At 43.2% G+C, this 21310-nt stretch overlaps 4 protein-coding genes across 6 annotated transcripts; 2 read left to right on the top strand and 2 right to left on the bottom strand.

The window, feature by feature from the left end:
* Positions 1–196: 196 nt before the first annotated feature.
* Positions 197–2212, top strand: LOC6901732 (uncharacterized). The gene is made up of 3 exons (XM_002134365.3): positions 197–475; positions 545–1181; positions 1237–2212. The coding sequence occupies exons 1-3, from the start codon at positions 420–422 to the stop codon at positions 1903–1905; spliced, it is 1362 nt and encodes a 453-aa protein (XP_002134401.2). The 5' UTR covers positions 197–419; the 3' UTR covers positions 1906–2212.
* A 125-nt stretch (positions 2213–2337) lies between these two features.
* On the bottom strand, positions 2338–7049 carry Pvf1 (PDGF- and VEGF-related factor 1). 2 transcript variants are annotated; one of them, XR_001452938.2, is made up of 6 exons: positions 6735–7049; positions 4896–4971; positions 4791–4817; positions 3771–4264; positions 3151–3468; positions 2338–2947 (listed from the first exon to the last, which is right to left on the bottom strand). XR_001452938.2 is itself a non-coding variant. In XM_001355078.4 (5 exons), exons 1-5 carry the CDS (start codon positions 7014–7016, stop codon positions 2855–2857), a joined length of 972 nt encoding a protein of 323 aa, XP_001355114.3. In that variant the 5' UTR covers positions 7017–7049; the 3' UTR covers positions 2343–2854. The 2 variants fall into 2 exon arrangements, 1 of the variants encoding a protein (XP_001355114.3); XM_001355078.4 differs by lacking the exon at positions 3151–3468 and having other exon boundaries at positions 2343–2947.
* On the bottom strand, positions 7026–16904 carry LOC4815321 (zinc finger protein 596). The gene is made up of 2 exons (XM_001355079.4): positions 15766–16904; positions 7026–7146 (listed from the first exon to the last, which is right to left on the bottom strand). The coding sequence occupies exon 1, from the start codon at positions 16809–16811 to the stop codon at positions 15768–15770; it is 1044 nt and encodes a 347-aa protein (XP_001355115.3). The 5' UTR covers positions 16812–16904; the 3' UTR covers positions 7026–7146; positions 15766–15767.
* A 57-nt stretch (positions 16905–16961) lies between these two features.
* On the top strand, positions 16962–21058 carry LOC4814453 (ubiquitin carboxyl-terminal hydrolase MINDY-3 homolog). Of its 2 annotated transcripts, XM_001355080.4 has the most exons (7): positions 16962–17077; positions 17146–17768; positions 17973–18106; positions 18187–18946; positions 19019–19178; positions 19309–19468; positions 20534–21058. In XM_001355080.4, exons 2-7 carry the CDS (start codon positions 17375–17377, stop codon positions 20681–20683), a joined length of 1758 nt encoding a protein of 585 aa, XP_001355116.3. In that variant the 5' UTR covers positions 16962–17077; positions 17146–17374; the 3' UTR covers positions 20684–21058. The 2 variants fall into 2 exon arrangements, with proteins under 2 accessions (XP_001355116.3, XP_033239681.1); XM_033383790.1 differs by lacking the exon at positions 16962–17077 and having other exon boundaries at positions 17124–17768.
* The last annotated feature ends 252 nt before the right edge of the window (positions 21059–21310 follow it).

Here is a 21310-nt window from a genome sequence, read left to right as displayed (position 1 = left end):
TGAGAAAATGGTTCGAGTCGCCGATGGAGTATCGATGGTTAGAGCGCGTCAGTGTAACAAGACTAGAAATATTTAGTGGGGCAGGGTTTGATTTAGATTTTTTAGTAATTAGGGTTGTTCAATGTTCAAGCAATTTCCGTTTCTTAAAACTAATATTTATGGCGATGCCACCTGCTTTCTTACGGAATTAAGTTGGTTGCGGCTATGCGTTTCGTGAAATGACGGGTGGCAACTCTTTCTTTTCTTTGAAATTGTGGAAAACTTTGTTAAAGTCGAATTTCGTTTTCTGCCAAACCGTAATCAACATTCAATCCCAGTCACAAAAAGGTATTGAACATATCGCACACGTCTTGCTGCTCATATTTCATAAGCAGAAATAATTTTTCGAGAAAAAAAGAATTCAGCAATACAAGGAAAGGATGTTTCAGCAAAATCAAGTAAAGGAATGGCAAGTAACACGACGCAGAATTACCGCGTAAGTATACAACTTTGACTCGATTACAGCCAATGCAAGCCCGTGTTAAATTGCTGCCTTTCCTCTCAGTGTTAACCTTGGCAATACCGGAATCGCAGAGCAATTGGAGGCTTTCAAGAAACACACCGCCGAGGTAGAAAAGGCGAATGGCCAATGTAGTAAGAAATTTATCCGACTAAAGAACAAGGATCGCTTGGAGGACGTGGTTATGATCCACATCGAGAGTAGTCGTTCCACCATTGTGAACGTGGATGGGGTGCGCTTCCTGTGCCACGACGCGGTTCTTTCGTTTTTTTCGAAACGCTTGACGGAGCAAATGCGGAAGGGATGCCTGTACTTCGAGACCCCAGAGCTGGCATCTCGTGCATTCGATAAAATATACCGCTGGATGCACGGGGAGTGCAGCGTTGTGCAGAGCTTCGATCTTGCAGTACTCAGAGGGGCTCGATTCCTGGCCATTCCCGAATTGCTCGAGCAGATGTGGAAGCTGCTGGAGAAAAAGAACCCGACCGAGTACGATGCATTCGAGATGCTCTGCAAGTCGCGCAAAGTGCACGAGATCGAGGAGCTGCATGGAATGATGGTGGATCGCATTACCAAGTCCACGCTGGTCATCTTCTCCTCCAAGCAGTTCCTGCGCCTGACTGAGACTCAAGTGTCGCTCCTGCTGAAGTCGGATCGTTTGGCAGTCAACTCCGAAATTGAAGTGAGTGTCCCAGAAGTACAAAATTCAACATTTGATTAATTGCATATCCAAATAGGTTTTGTACAGTGGCTTGTGCTGGCTGCGATACAAGTGGCCCATGCGTCGTGGCAGCGTTGGCAAGGTCCTCAATAGCGTCCGCTATGGGTTTCTCTCCGTACTCATGCTGCAGAAGGTTTCGCTGGCGGATCGCCCGCAGACCGGTCCGTTCGCAGATATCCTGGATGTGTTCCTAAAGCTACCCGAGTCCAAGAAGATCCTAGATGATGCCCTGATCTACAGCAGCCTTCTAGCAACCACTGTAATGGAGCCGCACTGTCTGAAGGATAGGCTTGCCACCACCGGGATACAGCTTCTTCCCTCTCGCCGCTGGATGATCGACACGCGCTGCGAATACCATCGCCCTGTCTCCGCGACCATACCGAACATGTCCTTTGTGTCGTGGAAGGAGTTTAAAAACTACATGTTTATGCTGCAGACTGAGAAGACCAATATCGAAGACTTTCGTTGCGTGGATGAGCTGGAGCGCCATATCTGTCCGGGTTCGGAAAGCGATCTGTCGGTTGCAGAGCTGGAGCCCTATGGCTCCACATCTTCGCTGCTGTCGGAGGACACGGACAGTGGATCAACCACCCTTGTGGCAAGCAGCTTCAATGACTCATCATCAGCATCGGAGAGCGTCCTGACCTCCACCGAGGATACTGAAGGGTCCTTCTCGGATGAGTAGGATGCTGGTCGCATAGCACTGACGGGCCCTCGGCGGGAGACTTGCCCAAGGCCACAACCAAAGGGAAAATAGTCCTTACATACTTTTAAATAACTATTTTAGAGTTTTCCGTTGTTATAATTCCTAGATATCATTATGGTTAACATCTGTCGTCCGTTTCCAATAAAGCGTCAAATAATCAATAGAATATTGGTATTCCTGGCTTTTGATTCGATTTCATAATGTTTTGAGTACCACTTCCATAGGAATGGCATTCCACTAGTCCGATATTAGCTATTAAATTCATAGGCAGTGCTTGGAGTCTGAAGCCTCTATAGTTCTCTTCTACACTTCGTCTGTCTTCGTCGCCTGTCTTAACAGGTCGCATGGTGCAGGAGCTTCTGCTTCAGGAGATAATAAAAAGAAAGAATTTCTTAAAAAAAAGTATTTACATATTATTTCAATAATCTTTGTATATTCTCTTGCATCGTGTTCTTGGAATGGCCAGACTTAAAGCTAGAAAATTTGCATACAAATTATACAAAACAAAAATCTACACACAATTATGGGAGGTGTGCGGCAAAAGTGAAATTTCTGTGATATTGAAAAATATAAAACTTAAACATGGAAATAGGCGCCTAAAAAGTTAGCTAACAAATCAATAAAAAAAAAATTAATAATTAGGCTGCACGCACAAAATGAGGGAACAACAGACAGAATACTGAATACGGGGGTACGGAGGTACGGGGGCACGGGGGCGGAATGTGTGTGACGTGTGTGGGTTGTTGTAATAGACTAGGTCTAAATCGATAACTATAAATAATATATAAAGTACGTGTGCAGTTAAGCTTAGTGCAATCATTGTGTAATTTGTGGGTTTCTCAGTACAATCTCTCGCCATTCCAGGTTGTAGTCCCAGCTGGTGCTCCTCCTACTGGTCCTTCTTTTCCTTGCTTCCTCCTCAGCGCTCTTACACATGATAGAGAGTGGTGTTGTCGGGCTCTACCTCCACTGCCTGGACAATGAAACGCTTGCGATCCACCACATCAATGGGGGCCGATGGCTAGACATAGAATAGACCGAAATTCAATTAGTAATTCAAGCCACAAGAGATATAAAAACAGATCTATATATGTACTAGGGATAGGAACAGAAGCAGTGATTGTGAAATGTTGAAGAGTATTAGGATATGCCAGCATTAGGGGGTACTACAGATATATGTACATGCATGATGGGGCGGGGGGACAACTGGACGGAAGTACTCACACAATGCAACGAAACCTTCTGGGGATCACACTCCTCTCCCTCTCTCTCTCTCTCTCTCTCTTGCCTCAACACAGCTCTACTATAAGTTACATTTTACAATAAATTGCCTTAAACCAATGGCTTCTAATTTTAGTTACGTTTTGCAGGAAAGTATCACAAAGATAAGTTTTCTCTCTCTCTCTTTCTTTCTTTTAAATGGTTATGAAATTCTTCAAATATGTTTAACAAATTTCTCGGCAACAAAATGGAACAGTGGAACATTGTGTTTGTGTGTGTGTGTTTGTTAACGAATTACGAATAATACTCGACATTTTTGATCTAAAACGAAACATAAAGAGAAAACAGAAAAGATGGGGAAAAAACATACATAGTATAAACAGCAAGACGAAGACAAAAGACTTAAACTACAACTAAAAAAACCAATCGGAATTGTGTTCTGTAATCTTTGAAGAGTTTTTTCCTTATTTGCAAGGACAGACCCGTTGTGGGTGCCTGTGGTTCTGCATTGGGAGTACAACTTAAGATTTAACCACAACCGAAACACACCAATCTATAACCAATTTATCTATCCCTTAAGGACTAGTATCCCCCGCACGCCAGGGCACTCAGGGCACACTCACATCGGTGCATTTGCATTGCGTCTCATCGAAAACGGTGCCGGTGGTGCAGCTCTGATTGTAGCGGCAGGCACAGGTGCAATTTGCATCGTCCCAATACTTGCTGTCGGCCTGCTCCAAGCACTTGTCCCTGGCGTCCGTATTCTGGCACTCGCAGCGGCACAATTCTCTCCTGTACAGCTGATACGCATTGCAGTCCTCGGCCTTGATGCGGCAGTCGCAGCGGCACGCCAAATGCTGTTCGACCACAATGATTTCCGAGCTGCGCTTGGATGTGCCGCCACGTTCGAATTTCCGCACACGCATCTGCACCTTCTCCGTCTGCGTGGGCTGGCAGGAGATCAATGTGGAGCCGCAGCAGCCATTGCAGCGATTAATGCGCGTGCATGCAGGCGTATAGTAGACATTGAAGTTCCCCGCCTCATCGCTGGGCGGTTTCAGCTCCACAATGGTCGGCTGAGGCGAGCAGATCGCAGGCTGGGCATTCCGTATGGCAGCTGCAAGAGCAAAAGAGGGTTGGTTCTTAATTCAGGAAACTATAAACTATATAAAGTACATATATACTCGTATATTGCCCTGAGAGGTGGGCTATCAACGGGTTGACTTTACAACACCCTAGTATACAGCTCACGAGACGAAAAACCGAATGATTCCGATTGTAATGTTCGCAAGGGGTCGCCAAATTAAATGACATTATTGGGCGACCCCCTATCACATACAGATATGGGTATTGGATATAAACAGTGTACTGACACTGTATAACTACTGATTCGGTGTACAAATGTTTCCCTAAGCGAACAGGTTCAAGTGATTATGGTATTTTATACGCGATTTAATGTGCGTACATATATTCCAATTACGTTTTCAAATAAATTTAGTTGGTAATTATTCCAATATTATGCAACCAAATAACACAATAGCTTTTTGAACGTGCTGCTTATGAAAAACAAATTGAATTTAAATATTCTATAAATTCTAGTAAATCTTTTCCTTATAATCTTCATAAATCAACAATGATCTTACATCTGGTGACGCTGCGTTTGAAGTTTTCTGCAAAAGACCAGAAAGAGAGAGCCGTTAATCTACAGATTGGGAATAGTAGAGGCACTTAAATGGTATTCCACTCACCCTTGGAGGACATTTCGCCAGAGACATCGTAGTCGGCGGTGATATTGCTCAAGTCCGTTGCAAGTTCCAATGGCAACTATTGAAAATAGAATTGGAATTAATGGTATTTAGATTATATTTATTTATAACAACTTAAAAACATTATATTTATTTTAAAGTGACTTTTTTTTATACATTTATGTTTAAAGGACAGAAAATTCTATAATTAAAATATGCCATTTTTCTCTCAGTGTAGAAAACAGAGTCTAAAGCAGAATTTGAACAATTATCAAACGTTTTTTCCTACAAATTAAACAAAAAAGGTGGCAACTGGCATTGTAACTATTATTTTATTATTAAAAAAACTGTGACAACACGTACAAGAGATCGCTCCAGCGATCATTAGTCACCTGCTCTCCTATCCGCGTCTAGCCTGCTGCTCCCTCCGCTCTGCTCCATCTCCCTCTCTTTCGATTCCCCCTGAATTGACGCAGATACAGATGTGTGTACGTCTGCGTGTGCCATTAAAAAAATGACAGACGACAACTGCATAGAAATGTTGCTATCTCCAGGGAACAAATAGCTTGAAGCTCGGACTGATATTTGTTTTTATATCTGGTGCTACGGTGCTCTCGTGCGTCACCCCATAGAAGGGGGGAAGGGGGGACCGCCACGTGCCAGGTGCTTTGACCAATTGGCACGGCATCGTCATCTCGAACGTCGGTAGCGGCGCCACGATTCGCTTGGCCATGATTCATTAGCGCCCCGGAACGGGTTGCCGTTTATTCACTTTCTTGTGTTAATTGTGGAAGCAGCGGCAATCACAGAGAAAGTTCAAGGGCAACAGACACGACAGCAAAAATGATATGATCGCGAGGAAATCGCGGCGACATCAGAATAATCTCAAGAGGAACTTCTGTTTCTGCAAACAGATCGAAAATGAATCACAGAATAATCTTCCAAGGTTCCAGGAAATGATTCGCGGGTTTCTATTGGATCAGTATATTATTTGTGTATTTAGAAATTGATCCAGATGTTTACCCAGTCAATAATGACGAAAAACCCTGCTCTGTTATCCGCTTCTGCCGAAAGGGGAAACCGAAAGACCCACAGAGCAGGTGTGGGCGTAGGCGGAGGGGAGGAGCTGCTAAAAAAGGGAGCTCCACTGGAAGGTGGAGCCCGGCTGCTTCTGTTTATCTTTGAATTGACGCAAACAAAAGCTCTGGCGACAGACGATGTGGGAATGGGAATGGGGACGGGAGCGGGTATCGGTATGGGAGAGACGTAATGCGAATTATTTGTTTTGGAATCAAGGCGATCGCTATCAATGCCACCAGAAGCAGAAGCCGAACAGAATTCCAGAAACAACACCCAGAAACCAGAGAGGCTGAGACGATGACAGGCGACTGCAACGGCGCCACTGTCCATGGAAATGGGGGATTTAGGTGGGGGTGGGGGATGATGGGATTGTATTGGGGTCCGAGTTGGGGTTGTGGCTTATCAAGCTGCAAACAAATGCGATGATCGCTGGAGGCTGACCCAAATGTGCAATGTCTCTAGGCGACTCTGTGGCGCCACCATAAAAGCTGTGGCGCCACTGCATATCCCCCATCCACCCCCCACCTAACGAGAGTTATTCAACAGTTAAAATATACCATCCACTGTTGCTTCTCTTTATCCGATCTGTGATCTGATTTCATTTCTCATCACCATTCCAATATCCTTTTTTCCTTTTTCCGATCGCTCTTCGAAATTCCCTTCCTACAGCTGTTAAAATATCCCCTCTCTTGGTCTGTTAAACACCGCTCTAAGATCTCTGTTAAGATATCCCCCCGTACCTGCATGTGTGTAAGCACTCACCGTTACAGGTGTTCCAGCATCGGCGGCTGCCCCCTGGCAACAGCTTCCCTCATCGTCGGGTACTGCTGCGCCGTTTGTCTGCCGCAGCAGACGCACCTTTGTCTGTGAGGCGGCATCTGATGGTGGGGTGGCCGCCGCCGTCGCAGCATAGAAAAAGCGTGGCGAGGGCTGCAGATTGGCCGAGGACGCAACGGAGACGCCAGCAGCACCGCTGACGATTAACAGCAGCAGCGACAGCTGTAGAGGTAGGCGATGCGCTGTTGGAGATTTGGTTTGTGGCATGGCTAAGTGTGTGTGGGAGGGCGAGCGAGAGCAGGTGCTCTGGTCTTCGGTTAACAGTTGGTGTTGCTGCTTCTGTTAAAGCTTCGTTTCGTCTTCTGTTAAAGGTTGTGTTGTTGCTGCTGTTATTTTACTGGAATGAGAGTGAGAAAAGAGAATTTAGCTGGTACCGCTCTTGCAGGGACTTCTGCTAAAGGTATATTCATGTAAGGTGCGGCCCTGACATCTTACATATTTTTTTTATTTATTATATTTGTTTCTTACAAGAAACACAATTGTCTAACATAATATTAATATCTATATAAATTAATTAATTTTCTTCAAATTAATTAATGCTTATATGGCTGGCTATTTTGAAGAACCCATTTTAATGTATACCAACTGGTATTCTCGGCTCTCCAAAAATATATAACGATCCACTCTGGCACTGCCTCATCTTCTGTGTAAATACACCTTGTGCTTATGCCGCATCGCATCTCATTTGTCTGGCTATTTGTCTGGCTTTGTGGCAAGCATGATTTATGATCTGATTTACAGCGCGACGATGATGGCTGGACAGGGCGAGAAGACGTCACCGGAGATCTGTCTGTTGTTATTTGTTCGGTGGTTAATTTACTTTTCTTTTGTCTTGCTGCCTAATTTACAATGTCAACTCTTTATTTGTATATTTATTTTTTTTGGAAGAGGAAAGTCGTGCACGTGGGTGGACAAATTTACCGTTCGAATTGGGGTCACCTTCTGAATCCGCTTCTTGTCGATGTTGTCCAACGAAAAACCTTTTTTATGGCTAACTTGACATTGGTAAAAAAAAAACTCTTATCATAAGCACACAAAAAAAAACAAAGACCGAGACAGAGCCACAAGTGTGAGTATGCGTCAGGCATATCAATCAGACAATCATCCGGAATGATTGCATGAGGAATGAATGAATGGAGGCCATAAAGAAATACTCATACCTAAAGAGTGTGTGTGGTAATAAACCCATGGGATACCTCTTAGTCATATATATGTATATATATTTAATTCTTGAGGAATTACTAACATCTACGAGTGCACTCATTTTATGGTAGGAAACTATTTACAGCTCTACTTATAGCCCTTTTCCGCTTAGGTGCATATGCGTCACCTCTCACGTTCCCGTGCGCTGTTCCCCTAAGCGAATGGATACATTCGTTTCAAATTACCTATTTTAGGATTTTTAATAATGAGATCACAAAAAGATATACGCATGAGTGTATCTGTTAGCTTCAAAATCCATTTTAGAATAGAGAAATCTTTTAGGGGGTGTAATTACCAAATGCCTAACTCCTCGACAACCAATATACCCATTCCATTCCTATTTGTACAGCCCACCATTGGCGGAACAATGCAACGCATTTTGGCTATGAATGAACCACGATTGTTCGACGGGCCGGTCCGAGCCGTTTATTTGTTTGCTTCTTTTATTACACAGCAGAGCCTTTTCTTGAGTCATAAATCAGAGAAAGAAAATTGTAGCCATTAAGCAAACAGGATTTTCAACAGGTGGAAGGAGGAAATATCCCATTCGATTTCCTGTCTGTCTTTTTGGGACCTTCATGGGCGAGCCCCAAGTGTGATTGGAATTAAATATTTCCTTTCCTTGGTATAGAGGTAGTAATCTTTAATCCATCAGATACACTGGCAATCGTACCCGTTTTTTGTGGTTACCCTACATGCGGGTAGTACAAATTTCTTTAACAGGAGATCATAAAATACTAGCCTCTGCTTATAACTATCTCGTTACTCTGACAGAAAAGTGAGATCGTATTGAAGATCGGTTTTATATTTATCGGTTATAGAAAGCAAGAACCATCGGATCTTAAAGAGTATTCAATGCTGCGGTTCTGTTATTTCTTTGGTTTTGTGTTTTCGTGAAATTGCATTTTATTATTATTATTATGTATTCTCTCCTCTCTCTCCCTTTTATGCCATGATTGCAATGGAAGGCCCTGCGCGCCAGCCCCCACCGCTGCTTTGGAGCCTCCCCTTCTGTCCTCTGTGGGCTGCTCAAATATGAAAATTCTTATTATAGGTCAGTTCGCGTTCGCGTTCGCGTTTCCCTTTCAGCTCTGCTGTCGATAACATAATAAAACTCTCGTACGACGAGTGTGCATACCCCCCGATAATGATATGTTGTTGGTATTTGTTTTGGTTGGCTCAAGGCGGTTTATCAGCCTAACAAAAATACGTACGACACAATATATGTACATACATACATATGTACATATTAAATAGAAAGAGTCAGTGATTTGCCATTCATTCATAAAAATGCAAAACAAAACAGCAACAGAATGCCAGCGAGACAAATTGGCTCCCCTATGAAGCAAAAAAAAAAGAACAACAGATCGGAATGGAATATTCGATATGCGGACTATAGGATACTTGCTACTCAGAAAATGCTGTGCAAAATAATGGCATAATTAAGGAATTGGTAAAGTTCTGACAAGAATTTCACATGAAACAAATGGCTGTTTCAGCTCCAAAAAGAGGTAATTATTCTAGCTGTAATATTTATTCAACCATGATGATTTTTCGCAGAATATCAGTCGTCTTTAGATAGCTTTATATCTTTAAAATTTAATTTATGATAAATTATCAACTGTTCATACAGGCAAGATCGACTGGTTACCCTATAACATATAGGGTAGCAGTTGTCCCCCACCGTACCGGGTGTTTATTACGAACAAGAAGAAGTAGAAGTAGACGTTGAAGGGGATAAATCAAGTACAGACCAAAGAGAGGCCACAAACAGCAGCACAGGAAAGGAGATAAATAACCCAATGAGCAAGAGCGAGTGAGAGTGAGAGTGCAAAAGCGCGAATGCAAGCTTCTGCGATCACTAAAAATAGCGTTGAAGCTCGCATTGTTACGGTGCCCGCAAAAGCAGGAGTTTCACAGAAAAAGAGAGCGAGAGAGAGAGAGAGAGAGAGAGAGGGGAGTTGTAGAGAGCTAAAGACTTGCTCTATGTTTTACATATATGTAGAAGTACCTGCTGGTACAGGTGGTACGGGAGGTGCATGGAGGTGGAGTCACTCCCTTAACTGTTTATTTGTTTTGTGCAATCATGAGACATAAACAGACACGCACACACACGCACGCACTCTCTACTGATATCACAGCCCGGGCTGCTGCTGCTGCTGCTGCAGTTTCCATTGTTTTCTTGTCTTCTACTCTTCACTTCCCCCTTTCCTTTCTTGCGGGGGAACGGGAAGCGAAACAGAACCCGTTAATCAAATACCGATTGATATGGGAGAGCCGTAAGCCAACGCCAAAGCTGCTGCAGCTTTTTTTGTAGCTTTTGTTGCCGTGTATTGCTCACTCGCTCTCTCATACACACGCACACGCACACCTGTGTGATTCATTATGACATTCCTTTTTTCTCATTCTCATTCTCCGTTTCATTTAATTTCAATTCTTCTCTTCTGCGCTCTTTAATGGGTAGGAAGTGATAATAACGGTAATCTTTCAAAGGAGTGAAACCCTGAAAGGTTGTTGTTCCAGAATACATTTTAAGGAACATTTTATTACAATTAATTGCGTAGAATATCGCTACTCTGCGAGAAAACAGCTGATGTGTGCGCAATTAATTTTTATTACACGAAAATATCACGTTTCTAGTTGAAAATTTTCGGTTTACGTTTCTTAACAAGCCGTCACGTTCTAAACTTAATTTCGTTTAATAATTTCAAGGCATTCGATTCGAGCTGCATATGGGTCACCAAGTCTCATACCTCTGTTTCCCATAAGTGAGCGGCCACATTCGTTGCGAATGCCATCCGCCTATGAATGTAAATGTTGATAGTTGATCACATTGTTATTCTATCGTTCCCTCGCATATTTGCTCATTATACTACTTTAAAACACCTGTTGAATCAAAAAACAGCTGTTCAAATAATCACATAACCCAGACAAAAATATTTGATATCCAGTGTCAATACAAACGTAAACATTTACCTATCATTTACCCCAGCTTTGTGTTCTTTGAATTTAATTTAAGTCGTGTTCCTCGTATACTCTTGCTTTTATTTTAATTGAATTTACTCTAATCTAAAGTTAAGAGTAAATAAAATAACTCCCGGAGCTACTCTTCAGGATTATATTGAGGTGGACAGTGGGGTTTTAACATCACACTAGGATCGCAGTAACATCTGTAGGAACTACAGAGGAAGACCTTATTTTAAACAGTGTAACTCTGAATTAGTGCAACCGATTTAGCGATGAAATTTCGGTTGAGGAAATTATTCATCAGCCCTTTAAGGATGATGTAGAATACGTCTTTAAAACTTTTAATTGAATTTGGAATTGATCTATTTGAAGCTTTGAATCAACTGGAATCTCTTTTTCTTGAAAATACCAAACAAATACCAAAAATCGAATCTTCAGCCCCTAATAGTGGTTAGACTTATGGAAGTTCAACTGTACATTGAAGTTGATCCGATTCGAAGTGAAATTGAATAGGAATTGCTGCGAATAACATTTATATGTCTCTAAATGTTAGCCGCTACCATTATTAAGGCGTAAAGCTGCTTTAAATTAAAGTAAATTCAATTAAATTATAGGCAAGAGAATCTTTCAAAAGGTTTAACTATCAAAAATTTCCGTTTAATGCCCCAATTGGAAGGCAGACCTTAACCTGATTGAAAAGGGGGGAAAAAAGCTTGCCTCAGCGATAAATCTATGAAGTCATGTCACGCCATTCAACTACTATCCCTTATGTTCCTTACGAATGAGGATGATATCATGATAAAAGATCTGTTTATAACTCTATCGAATGTGAGGGAAATATCTTGGCAAACGCTTGCGTTGGCGTCTCTTATCAGCTGTTGATATTCCGCTGTGCCGAGTGGCGAACAACAAGCGAGAGAACAGAGCGGTGCTGATGGAGATGGAGAGAGTAAGACCCCCCCCTAAGAGCCCCCCCTGTCGTCGATCGGAGGTGGTGTGAGGCGGCGGAGACATTGACTGCACAATCAACCGATTACAAAATTAAGCACGTTTTTTAATTATAAAATGCGTTTTGCGTTCGTTGGAATGTGTGTTGTTGTTGTTTTCTTGCTCTGTTGCTTTTGCAGGTGTTTTAGCGGGTATTTTCTTTTGGAGCATCGCCCCACTGGTGCGTCATTGCACAGGTATTCACCGAAAGGGAGACTGAACGATATCACAAGAAAGAGAGGCAGAGGGAGAGAGAGAGATGGATAGAAACATCGAGAAATTATGTGAGATATGTGCGAAATCGAAAGGATTTACAGTGAATGCTGTAGTGGATAGAAACATCCATTTAACATGTATATTCTTCAATGAAAAATACTTGTAAATTGGGTCTAAGGAGATGTGGTTTTGTGGTTTTGGGTGATTCCCAACCGATGAGCTGTCGCGCCGTTACAACGATTTCTCATTCATGAAACATTTATAATTATTTAATAAGATTTTGAGATCTGTCTAAGGTTTTGTAACTAAATATTATAATCATAAAAACTTTTAGGGAGTGTACCTATATTTTTCACCATACATTTTATACCCTTTTATAAGCTTTGCTTTGCCAAGCTTCCAGAAAATTGTGTAAAATTCGTTTCGCGATGGAAAAGCTTTGAAAACAGCAATAAACTGAAAAGGTAATGCTGTAAAATATGATCGATTTATACGCCACATCGATGTTTTTTTCAAGTCTCATCGCCCACCTCTCTTCTCGTATCCGTTCGTTTAGGGGAACATTTTGGCAGTGAATCAATGTCTACTAAATATGTACGTGTGACAGTTAAGAGAGCTTTCACTGTGCCACCAAATACCGACGCACGAGTTCGAGTGCCAACATGGGCGGTCCGGTCCGGTCCCCATTCTGTGGGACTCCAAGGAGTGCCAACTTGTAATTGCCCCAAACAACAACATTCCACAGAGAGAAGACAGACACACTGAGACATGAGGGGGGCACACTCTGGCATTAATGATAAGGAGGGGCCCACGCAGAGGGTACGAAATAAGGAGGCAGACCCCGTCTCAGGGGAGAGGTTTAGTTGCAAGATCCATTCTGGAGTCTGGGGCGTAGGGCTCTCGCAGGCAAATCAATTGCAATATGGGAATAAATGATAATTCCTCGGCCGCTGGGGGAGAGCTCCAACAAAACAACAGAGAAGCGAGCAAGGGACAGGAGGTTGACGGTTTCTACAAGATAAATTATGGATTTGAAACAACCGGCCCGGCCCGGCCCGACTCCCCCTTAAAGTGAGGGTCTAGAAGAGCTGTCTGGAATGTGAATTTAAGATTAAACGATTCTCAACTTTCAACTTTAGATGTGAGATATTATATGGAGTTTGGTTGGTAATTAGAAAGAAACATATCGCATGCGCATGCGTATTGCGGATCGTTCATTTTCTTCACCTTTTCAACTAACAATTAAATGGTTAATCTTTCGATTAATCATAGATCATATAAACGATTGTTTGAGTAGCATAGGTCAATGGTCAATGGAGTTCTAGCCTGGGAGCTTCTAGTGAGTCAGTGAATCAATGATCTATGAGATCTAAAGGCCCATCGGCATCCCTTTTTGGGTTACCCATTCATTGGAATCTTTTGTTCCAGTTTCCTTTAGTTTCGATTCACATTCAGTGTGATTTCCATTCAAGCCAGGTTTTCAAATGCGTTGACGTTGGAAAGAACAACTCAAGCGGAACAATTTTCATGGGGGTTTTCCGCACCACTCACATCACAGAAATAGAAACAAATAACGCTAATTATTTTTTGTACTTAGTATTTGTTTGCATTTAAAGCCACAACACAGCGAAATCCGTTCTCGTTTCAGCCAAAAGCTGTTTTTAGATGCCAAAAAACACGAACACAGATCCGATATGATAAAAGCTTTTTTAAGGCCCGGCTCGGCTCCCTCTCTGGCAGCTTCAAAAAAAACAACAACAATAACAAGAAATGTGGAAAACATTTGCCACAACCAACAACAAAAGTTGTTTCAGTTTAAATGTTAACAGCGACTTGAGGGTCGTCGTTTCATTTCGATTTGAATTTATTATTATTATTCTTATTGTTTGGTTTTGTTTTGACATGCGCTCGCAAAATGTTGTATAATGTTTTAGCACAATTTGTTCAATTATTTCGATTCATTTGAAGTTGTTTAAAGAATGCTTTTTGAAGTTTTTTTAATGGTTATTATATTCTGACCAATTTGTTTGGGCTTATTTTGATGGAACTTGTACTTTGTCACGCTTCTGAATATTCTCTTTATTTTATTTAATTTTTTAAGAAATCTTAAAGCACTTAGATCGCTTTTTGTTGCAGGTTTGGGGCGTTATCTTTATCATAAAGCTTCATACATTTTTATACGTAATACAGAGAGCATACACAGATCTGTTCTTATATATATAGCTCAGAATGGATCTATGGAATGATATATAATTGTCCACAATCGATCTGCAAACGTATGTAAATTATTATAATTATTTTTTGGCACATTTTTCAGTATCTTTAGTCTTTTCTAAGAAGTAGTTGTTATTTCTTATTTTGTACAGATTTATGCACTTTTATTTTTTACTAATTGTAAGACTTTATAATTCCTTTTTGGGGAAAAATGCAACAAACATGTTTTCAGTAGCTTTTACTTACTGCAACAACAAGAAAATCACTCAAAAAAAGTGCACTACGAATATTGTCAACAGGCGGAAAAACAGTTGAAACACAAAAACACACTCGAAAAAAAAAACAAGCACCTATTTATTTGTGATTTGTGATAATAACGACGACAAAGACACGGCGGAGGGGAGTGGAGTGGAGTAGACGGTATATGCGATCCAGATGCCAGCAAGTTCGTTCCGTTCAAAATGACATATCGGTGTGGGCCAAGTTTTTATTTTGTGTTGTTTTTGTCGGGTATTCGAAAAACCCCGCGATAGGCGCCCCCGACCACAACATGACACTTGTTCTCACCCACTGTTACTGTTACTGTTACTGTCGCTGCTACCGTCACTGGTCACTGTTACAGTTACTGTTATACGAAGTGGTGTATTTGCTCTCTTTCGGGTCATATTCAAAAATCATGTTAAAAGTTCAAAAAGCCTTGTAACAAAAAGACGGAGTTGGTTGGTTGTTCGTGAATGCATTTTGTGTGGAAAATCGCTCATTTCCATTCCCGCGCAAACCAAACGCTCACACCAAAGAGCAAGAGAGACGATCTCTCGCTCTCTTGAGACACGGCCACTGTTACTGATACTGTTACTGTTACTTCAACTGTTACGCTCTCTCTCTCTCTTTTGGTGCTCGATCAGCGCGGAGTCTGCGCAACAGGAAAAAAAGGGGAAGGGAAATTAGAAGACCCGTGCGAACCTCACCTCGGCGTGTTTTGACGAACAATATACCTTGAAGACAAAATCGGCCTTTTCAAGCCGATACTTCAAGGTATATAAGGTAAAAGGTGTGGATTTTAACTTGCGTGCGTTTTATAAGCTTCCCTCCAAGGGGGAGGGGGTGGGGGAGGTTTGTTGAATGCAATAACTGATTTAAAAACTTATGCAAAACTAGTCTTCAAATTTTTAAGCCATCTCAACGAGATTTTGGTATTCTTATAGATATCAGATATCGCGAGAGTCTGCCCCCACAGTTGTCTCACTATAATTCTGAGAATATCGAACTGAAAACTGACTATGGATTTAGATTTGAACGTATAACCGACAAATATAATACATGGTCTATTGTAGCCTACATTTCTTTCTCCTTGGAGTAAGACACATACCTTTATGCATGCTTCTTGATGACATGCTGCTTTAGATCGACGATCCGACGGAAGGCATAATTGCACAACTGGCAAATGTGTGGCTCCCGTCCGTGCTCCTGGGTGGAGCACACATGTTTGTTGAGATCACAGAGCCGATTGTAGCCCTTACCGCAGGCGGGACATAGATGGGGACGATCTTTGATGTGACTGCTCTGCACATGCTTTTTGAGGTGATCGACTGTGGTGAAGTCCGCCTGGCAGATATGGCACACATGGCGGCGGATCAGGACATGCATGCGTTCGAGATGTCCTCGCAATGCCCCTCGGGTCGTGTGCAACTTGCCACAGAAGCAGCACTCGAGTGAGCTCTTCTGGTGTGTGTCCGCGAGGTGGCGGATCAGGCTCATGCTGCCGGGGAAGCCGTTTCCACAGATGGGACACACATAGCTGCTGGGCTTGTGATCGGCTATGCAGGCCTCCTTGTCGAGGTCCATGGGCCAGCCAAAGGTGACATCGTCATCCCAGTCCACGCCCGGCAGTATATCGTCGATGTTCTCCTCCAGCATTTCCAGCTCCTCGGTATCGCCCACCTCGCTGTGGGTTTCCCTTGGCGCCAGATCGTGCGCCAGCTCGGCATGTGCCTGCAGCGCATCCATGCTGCTAAAAGTCTTCACGTCGTTGCGGCTATTCGCGCACATAGCGCAGTAGAAGAGCGAATGCAGGCCGTGCCAGGACACTACGTGCCGGTAGAGGAACGTCGTCGAGGAGTAGCGCTTGCCGCACTGCAGGCACAGAAATCGCCCGTCGGCATGCTTTCGCGCCAGGTGCCGCTCCAGCACCTTCTCGTCCCCGAAGAGGGTCAGGCAGTGCTTACAGATGTGGAGGCGCCACAAGCGACCCGCACAATGCTGCTCGTGTTGCTTGGTCTTTGGGTACCAGCGAAAGCTGGCCAAACAGGAGCCGCAGTGGTACAGCCGGTCTTTGGTCTGCTTCTGCGGCGGCACTCCCTGGGCACCCCCGGGCTCTCCACCCGGTGGCTTGGGCTTAAGCGGCTTGCCACTCATCCAATAAGCAGTTTAACGTCGAAACTAGTACAGATAAATCGCAAAACAAACAAAAAACGAAAGATGTGGAGGGAAACTGCATCGCCAGGGCTGCACCAAATGGAAACTGGTATTTTTGGCCAGCCCTGAACTGAAATTTATTTGAACATAGTATGCCGACAAATTCCCCGTCTCAATCAAATCAACTCATACTAATCTCTTCAAAACACATATCGCCCTTACACTACACATTCGGCACAGTTTCAACACAAGTAATTTTATTTTAAGTGAGTATTTTTGGGACGGGGTGAGTTCCGCAAGGTATTTTCACAGTTTTCGGTTTCTGGGCACACAGCCCCTACACTGTTGCATTTGCAGCCCACACAGCGCCCCCAAGGAAAAACGAAAATAAAAAGGCAGAGATGCCAACAAAATAGTGGCATTAACTGCATTTCGATACATACGAAAGACAATTTTCGTGTGTGTGTGTTTTCCCCTTCGAAAGAGTCGCCAGGCCCCGAGTGCAGCAAAAGCGCATCAGCAGCAGCAGCACACACAATCCACACACAAAACAGAAAAACGATATGAACGAGGAAACCGTAGGGGAGCCCAGCGAGAAATCTGCCTCGCAAAAAAGTGCATCGGAGTCAACATCGATGACGTTGGCCTCGGCAATCTTGGAGCAGAACGACACTGCAACTGCTGCTGGACAGCAGCGGCAGGAGCAACGTCCCACTATAAGTCCTGGGCCGCCCACAATATCGGCCGCCCAACGTCAGCAGCAGCAGCAGGCGTCGTCCTCTCCTGGCGGCGGGCCGCAGACCCCAAAACAAAAACCACAGCAACAGCAGCAGCAGCAGCAGCAGTTGCCGCCGATGCCGCAGTTGAATGCAAATGATATGCGCGAACTGCGCGAGATAAAGCAGTTGTTGTGGGGCGATAATGTGCGCGAAGATGTATTCAAGCGTTGGTCTCAAGGTAATCATGCACCACCCACAACCCACCACCCACCACCCAAAACAGAAAAACACCCACCCACACACACACACGCAAATGCACGCACACGCACAGGCTGCAGCAACCCAACGCCCATCAAATGCAAACCACAAAAAATAAAAAAAAAATATCCAAAATTCTTTTGCGCGCCCTTTTTTTTCATGTATTATTTGTTGTTCTTTTTAGGATTTGAGTTTAGTGATTATGAGCCGTCGGCATTGGTGCAAAAACAGGGCGGCCCTTGTGCTGTGATAGCGCCCGTTCAGGCGTATTTGCTTAAGATAATTACCATGGACACTCACGAGTTTCGATTGTCGGAGGTAAGTGATACACATAATACTCTTGCTCTTTTTAATTTTCATTGAATCCATTCATCCTTCCATTCCCTCGTCTCCCAAAGATAACTCCAGCGGAGTGCAAGCGTCTACTCATACAGGCCCTGTGCAATATTTTACGGAATTGCCGTGCCCCACGCTATCGTCTTGTCCAGCTGCATCGGCATCGCACCAACAGTGACAACCAGACAACCAAAGAGAGAGCCGCCACATCGGGAGCATCAGCAGCAGCCGGTGGAGAGGGAGCAGAAGGTGGCGCAGGACCTAATGCGAATGAAGTGAATGAGGAGGCCGAAGAGGCAACACCTGAAACGGTGGAGCATCTAACAGGGAAAGACAATAAAGCTGGACAGGCCTCGTCGTCCCACCATCATCCGGACCGTGACCTCACCCCCGACGAGTTCCATTCACGTCTCTATACGCTACACTTTCTCGATGGCCCGACAGTGTCGCGATACTTCGGTGATCATTACAACCAACTGACGGACACCTATGGCGTGATGCTCTTCATGTATTCGGTGTTCCTTACCAAGGGCATTGAGCTGGTCGCCGCCGACATATCCGACACCTCGGAGCCGATCATACACAGAACCTTTGGCTATGGCGGCCAGTCCATGATTAATCTAATGCTCACGGGTCGTGCCGTGGGCTATGTGTGGGACCATGAACAGGATGTTGGCGGCTTAAAGTTGAGGGGAATCTGCGAACAGAGCGATATTGGATACATAACGACAATGGAGCAGATGCGCTACTGCACAGTGGGTTCGTTCTACAAGAATCCCAGATATCCCGTCTGGGTGATGGGTTCAGACACGCATTTAACTGGTACGACAAAAAGAGAAAGCAACCTTCCCTGAGGAATTGATTCTTTTGATTATTTTCCGGTCTCTTTCGCAGTGCTTTTCAGCCACGAGAAGAAGCTCGTCTCCCCGGAGACGCCCTCAGAGCACGGTCGTCGCATATTCAAGTCGTTCGATCCGGAGGGTAACAATTTCATAGCCTCGTCCCTTCTACGTGAAGTATTGGCCCAATTGAATCTTGTCAGTGAACAGGGATAGTAAGTATTTACCTCCCTCCCTACCCCATTGAAATGTCTCTCTCATTTATCATTTTTGTGCGCTCTGTTTTCTTGTTCTTGTTGTATCTTGTAACCCCCCCACCGCCCACCGCCCCCCGCCATCGTACAGTGTTAATCTCATGATGAAACGTTTGGATCCAGAGAATTTGGGCATCATACTGCTGAATGCTTTCATGGAGGAATTCTTTCCATGCGAGCGACATTCCGCACCCGATACGTTTGAGCTAATGCACTACAACGGCATACCAGGCTCCAATGAAAACAACAAGGTCGGTTAATATGTAAATTCTCAACATCTATATATCCCATAACACTTGGTCAATCAATAGTCGACTTCTCTGATAGACTGGGGGCTGAATTTTTTGTCTATGATTTTGGGGAGGTTTGCTCAAACGGCTGCAGCTTAGCCGGTTATCCATAGATTTCTATGAAGGACACCTTAAACGACGACTGATAGACCTAAGCACATATTAATAAAATTTAAAAACAACAAGAACCTAATTGAATTCGACTTTTCCTGAATTTTACACAACAATTTTGCATTTGAAAGCTTAATATTTGCCAGACGGCGAACTTAAGCTACAAAGTATTTAAATTCGATTATTAGCTGCATTCTTTAGGGTTAGTTTCTTTATTAGAATTACAATAAAGAGCCCCCTGTCTACCAGAAAAACTCGGTTTGCTGTCAGGACAAACAGAAGGTCAAGTTATGTTGTATTAGGATGTTTTTTGGCCAGTCTTGGACATAAGAAACATATAATTATTAATTAGGGAACCAGGTATTATATGATCGGTTCTTAATAGGTGTCTGAGGGGTTCTGACGGCGATAAAAATCATAGGTTCTGATGGATCTATAGGCACTCAGGCTTTATATTAGGGTTCCAATAGACTTACCTATGTTTGGAATTGTTTTCGTGGGTTCTCTGGGCTAATAGAGCTTTGGAAAGACCCCTGTTCCCTGTTTTAAGGGTTCCAACTATATATATTTCCTGCATATTCCAATTTTTCGACTGAGAAATAGGGTTCTAGCTAAAGAATTAAAGACTCTAATGTTATAAGGGCTAAGGTAAGCCAAAAAGTGTATTATAATGATGGCATAAAATCAAGTATATATTGATATTTGGTACTGATCTTCTAAGTGGAAGATCTATCCTGTATGTTTAGGCCTTGGTGGGTCTTGCTTCTCCCCCCCGAGTGTTGAGATCTTATCTCCTGCTATAGAGGGCAGGGCATACACATAGATAGATTGTTTTTCGAGGTTCTTCCGCGCTTGAGGCAGGCTTTTTGAATCGTTGTAATGCTTAAATTTCAATAATCTTGGCTTTTTTTTCAGGTGCGGTACTATTGCGGTTCGGCCATTCTACTAGAGGGGGATCTGAAGTCGATGTGTGCCTCGAATCCGATGGTGACTTGCCTCCAGACCAAGTGGCCGAATATCGAGATCAATTGGCATGATCCCTGCCATACACCATCATTGAATTGACATCGCCAGCAGCCAGCAGCAGTCGCAGCCGTTGCAGCCGAAGGCGTCGCAGCAGGTGGAAAGCGGCGACAGCAAAAAAATAAAGAAAAAAAGCGAAAGCAGCAGCAAAAGCCTGTGGAGTAGTCTGAGACAGCAAACTAAAGCATATAAACAAATAAGAGAAAAGTATATAAATTTGCCTGAAAGGGGGGAACAGGCCACAGACAAATGCACACAAATATTTTGAATTATGAAACTCTTGTCGAACGATTTGTGGTATGTGTATTTATTGAAAAGTGTTTAAAAGTAATAAAAGAAAAAAAAAAAATAAAATAAAAGCAAAGGAGAAACATTGAGAAATGCACTCTGGAAGAGAGCATTTTTGGAGGAGAACAATAAATGGAAATGAAGAAAATGGATAGGAGAATGCCAAGCGTTGATTCTCCCTACCTCCACACACACACACACACACACACACACACACAAACACCCTTATGCATAGCTGCATGCAAAAATATTATTAACAAAAAATAATATAAAAAACAAAGAAAAAAAATGGAAAAAAACAAAAAATTATCGATGTATAAAAATCCACAAAAACTAAAAATATATTCAAAACAAGCAAAAAACAAAATACTGTACGTTTCA

Source organism: Drosophila pseudoobscura, chromosome X (genome assembly GCF_009870125.1).
Source record: "Drosophila pseudoobscura strain MV-25-SWS-2005 chromosome X, UCI_Dpse_MV25, whole genome shotgun sequence".
NCBI classification, from domain to species: domain Eukaryota; kingdom Metazoa; phylum Arthropoda; class Insecta; order Diptera; family Drosophilidae; genus Drosophila; species Drosophila pseudoobscura.
Note: the sequence above shows the minus strand (reverse complement) of the source record. Positions and strands in the feature narration are given on the sequence as shown.

What these genes read in the sequence shown, in the direction of transcription:
- LOC6901732 (XM_002134365.3), top strand. Translation starts at nt 420, where the DNA reads ATGTTTCAGCAAAATCAAGTAAAGGAATGGCAAGTAACACGACGCAGA. An exon ending in ACACGACGCAGAATTACCGC is followed by an intron (nt 476 to 544) that starts GTAAGTATACAA and finishes CTTTCCTCTCAG; the next exon opens with TGTTAACCTTGGCAATACCG. An exon ending in CAGTCAACTCCGAAATTGAA is followed by an intron (nt 1,182 to 1,236) that starts GTGAGTGTCCCA and finishes ATATCCAAATAG; the next exon opens with GTTTTGTACAGTGGCTTGTG.
- LOC4815321 (XM_001355079.4), bottom strand. Translation starts at nt 16,811, where the DNA reads ATGAGTGGCAAGCCGCTTAAGCCCAAGCCACCGGGTGGAGAGCCCGGG.
- LOC4814453 (XM_001355080.4), top strand. Translation starts at nt 17,375, where the DNA reads ATGAACGAGGAAACCGTAGGGGAGCCCAGCGAGAAATCTGCCTCGCAA. An exon ending in ATTCAAGCGTTGGTCTCAAG is followed by an intron (nt 17,769 to 17,972) that starts GTAATCATGCAC and finishes TGTTCTTTTTAG; the next exon opens with GATTTGAGTTTAGTGATTAT. An exon ending in CTTGTCAGTGAACAGGGATA is followed by an intron (nt 19,179 to 19,308) that starts GTAAGTATTTAC and finishes GCCATCGTACAG; the next exon opens with TGTTAATCTCATGATGAAAC.
- Pvf1 (XM_001355078.4), bottom strand. Translation starts at nt 7,016, where the DNA reads ATGCCACAAACCAAATCTCCAACAGCGCATCGCCTACCTCTACAGCTG. An exon ending in TGGCGAAATGTCCTCCAAGG is followed by an intron (nt 4,818 to 4,895) that starts GTGAGTGGAATA and finishes GGTCTTTTGCAG; the next exon opens with AAAACTTCAAACGCAGCGTC. An exon ending in CAAACGCAGCGTCACCAGAT is followed by an intron (nt 4,265 to 4,790) that starts GTAAGATCATTG and finishes TTGCTCTTGCAG; the next exon opens with CTGCCATACGGAATGCCCAG.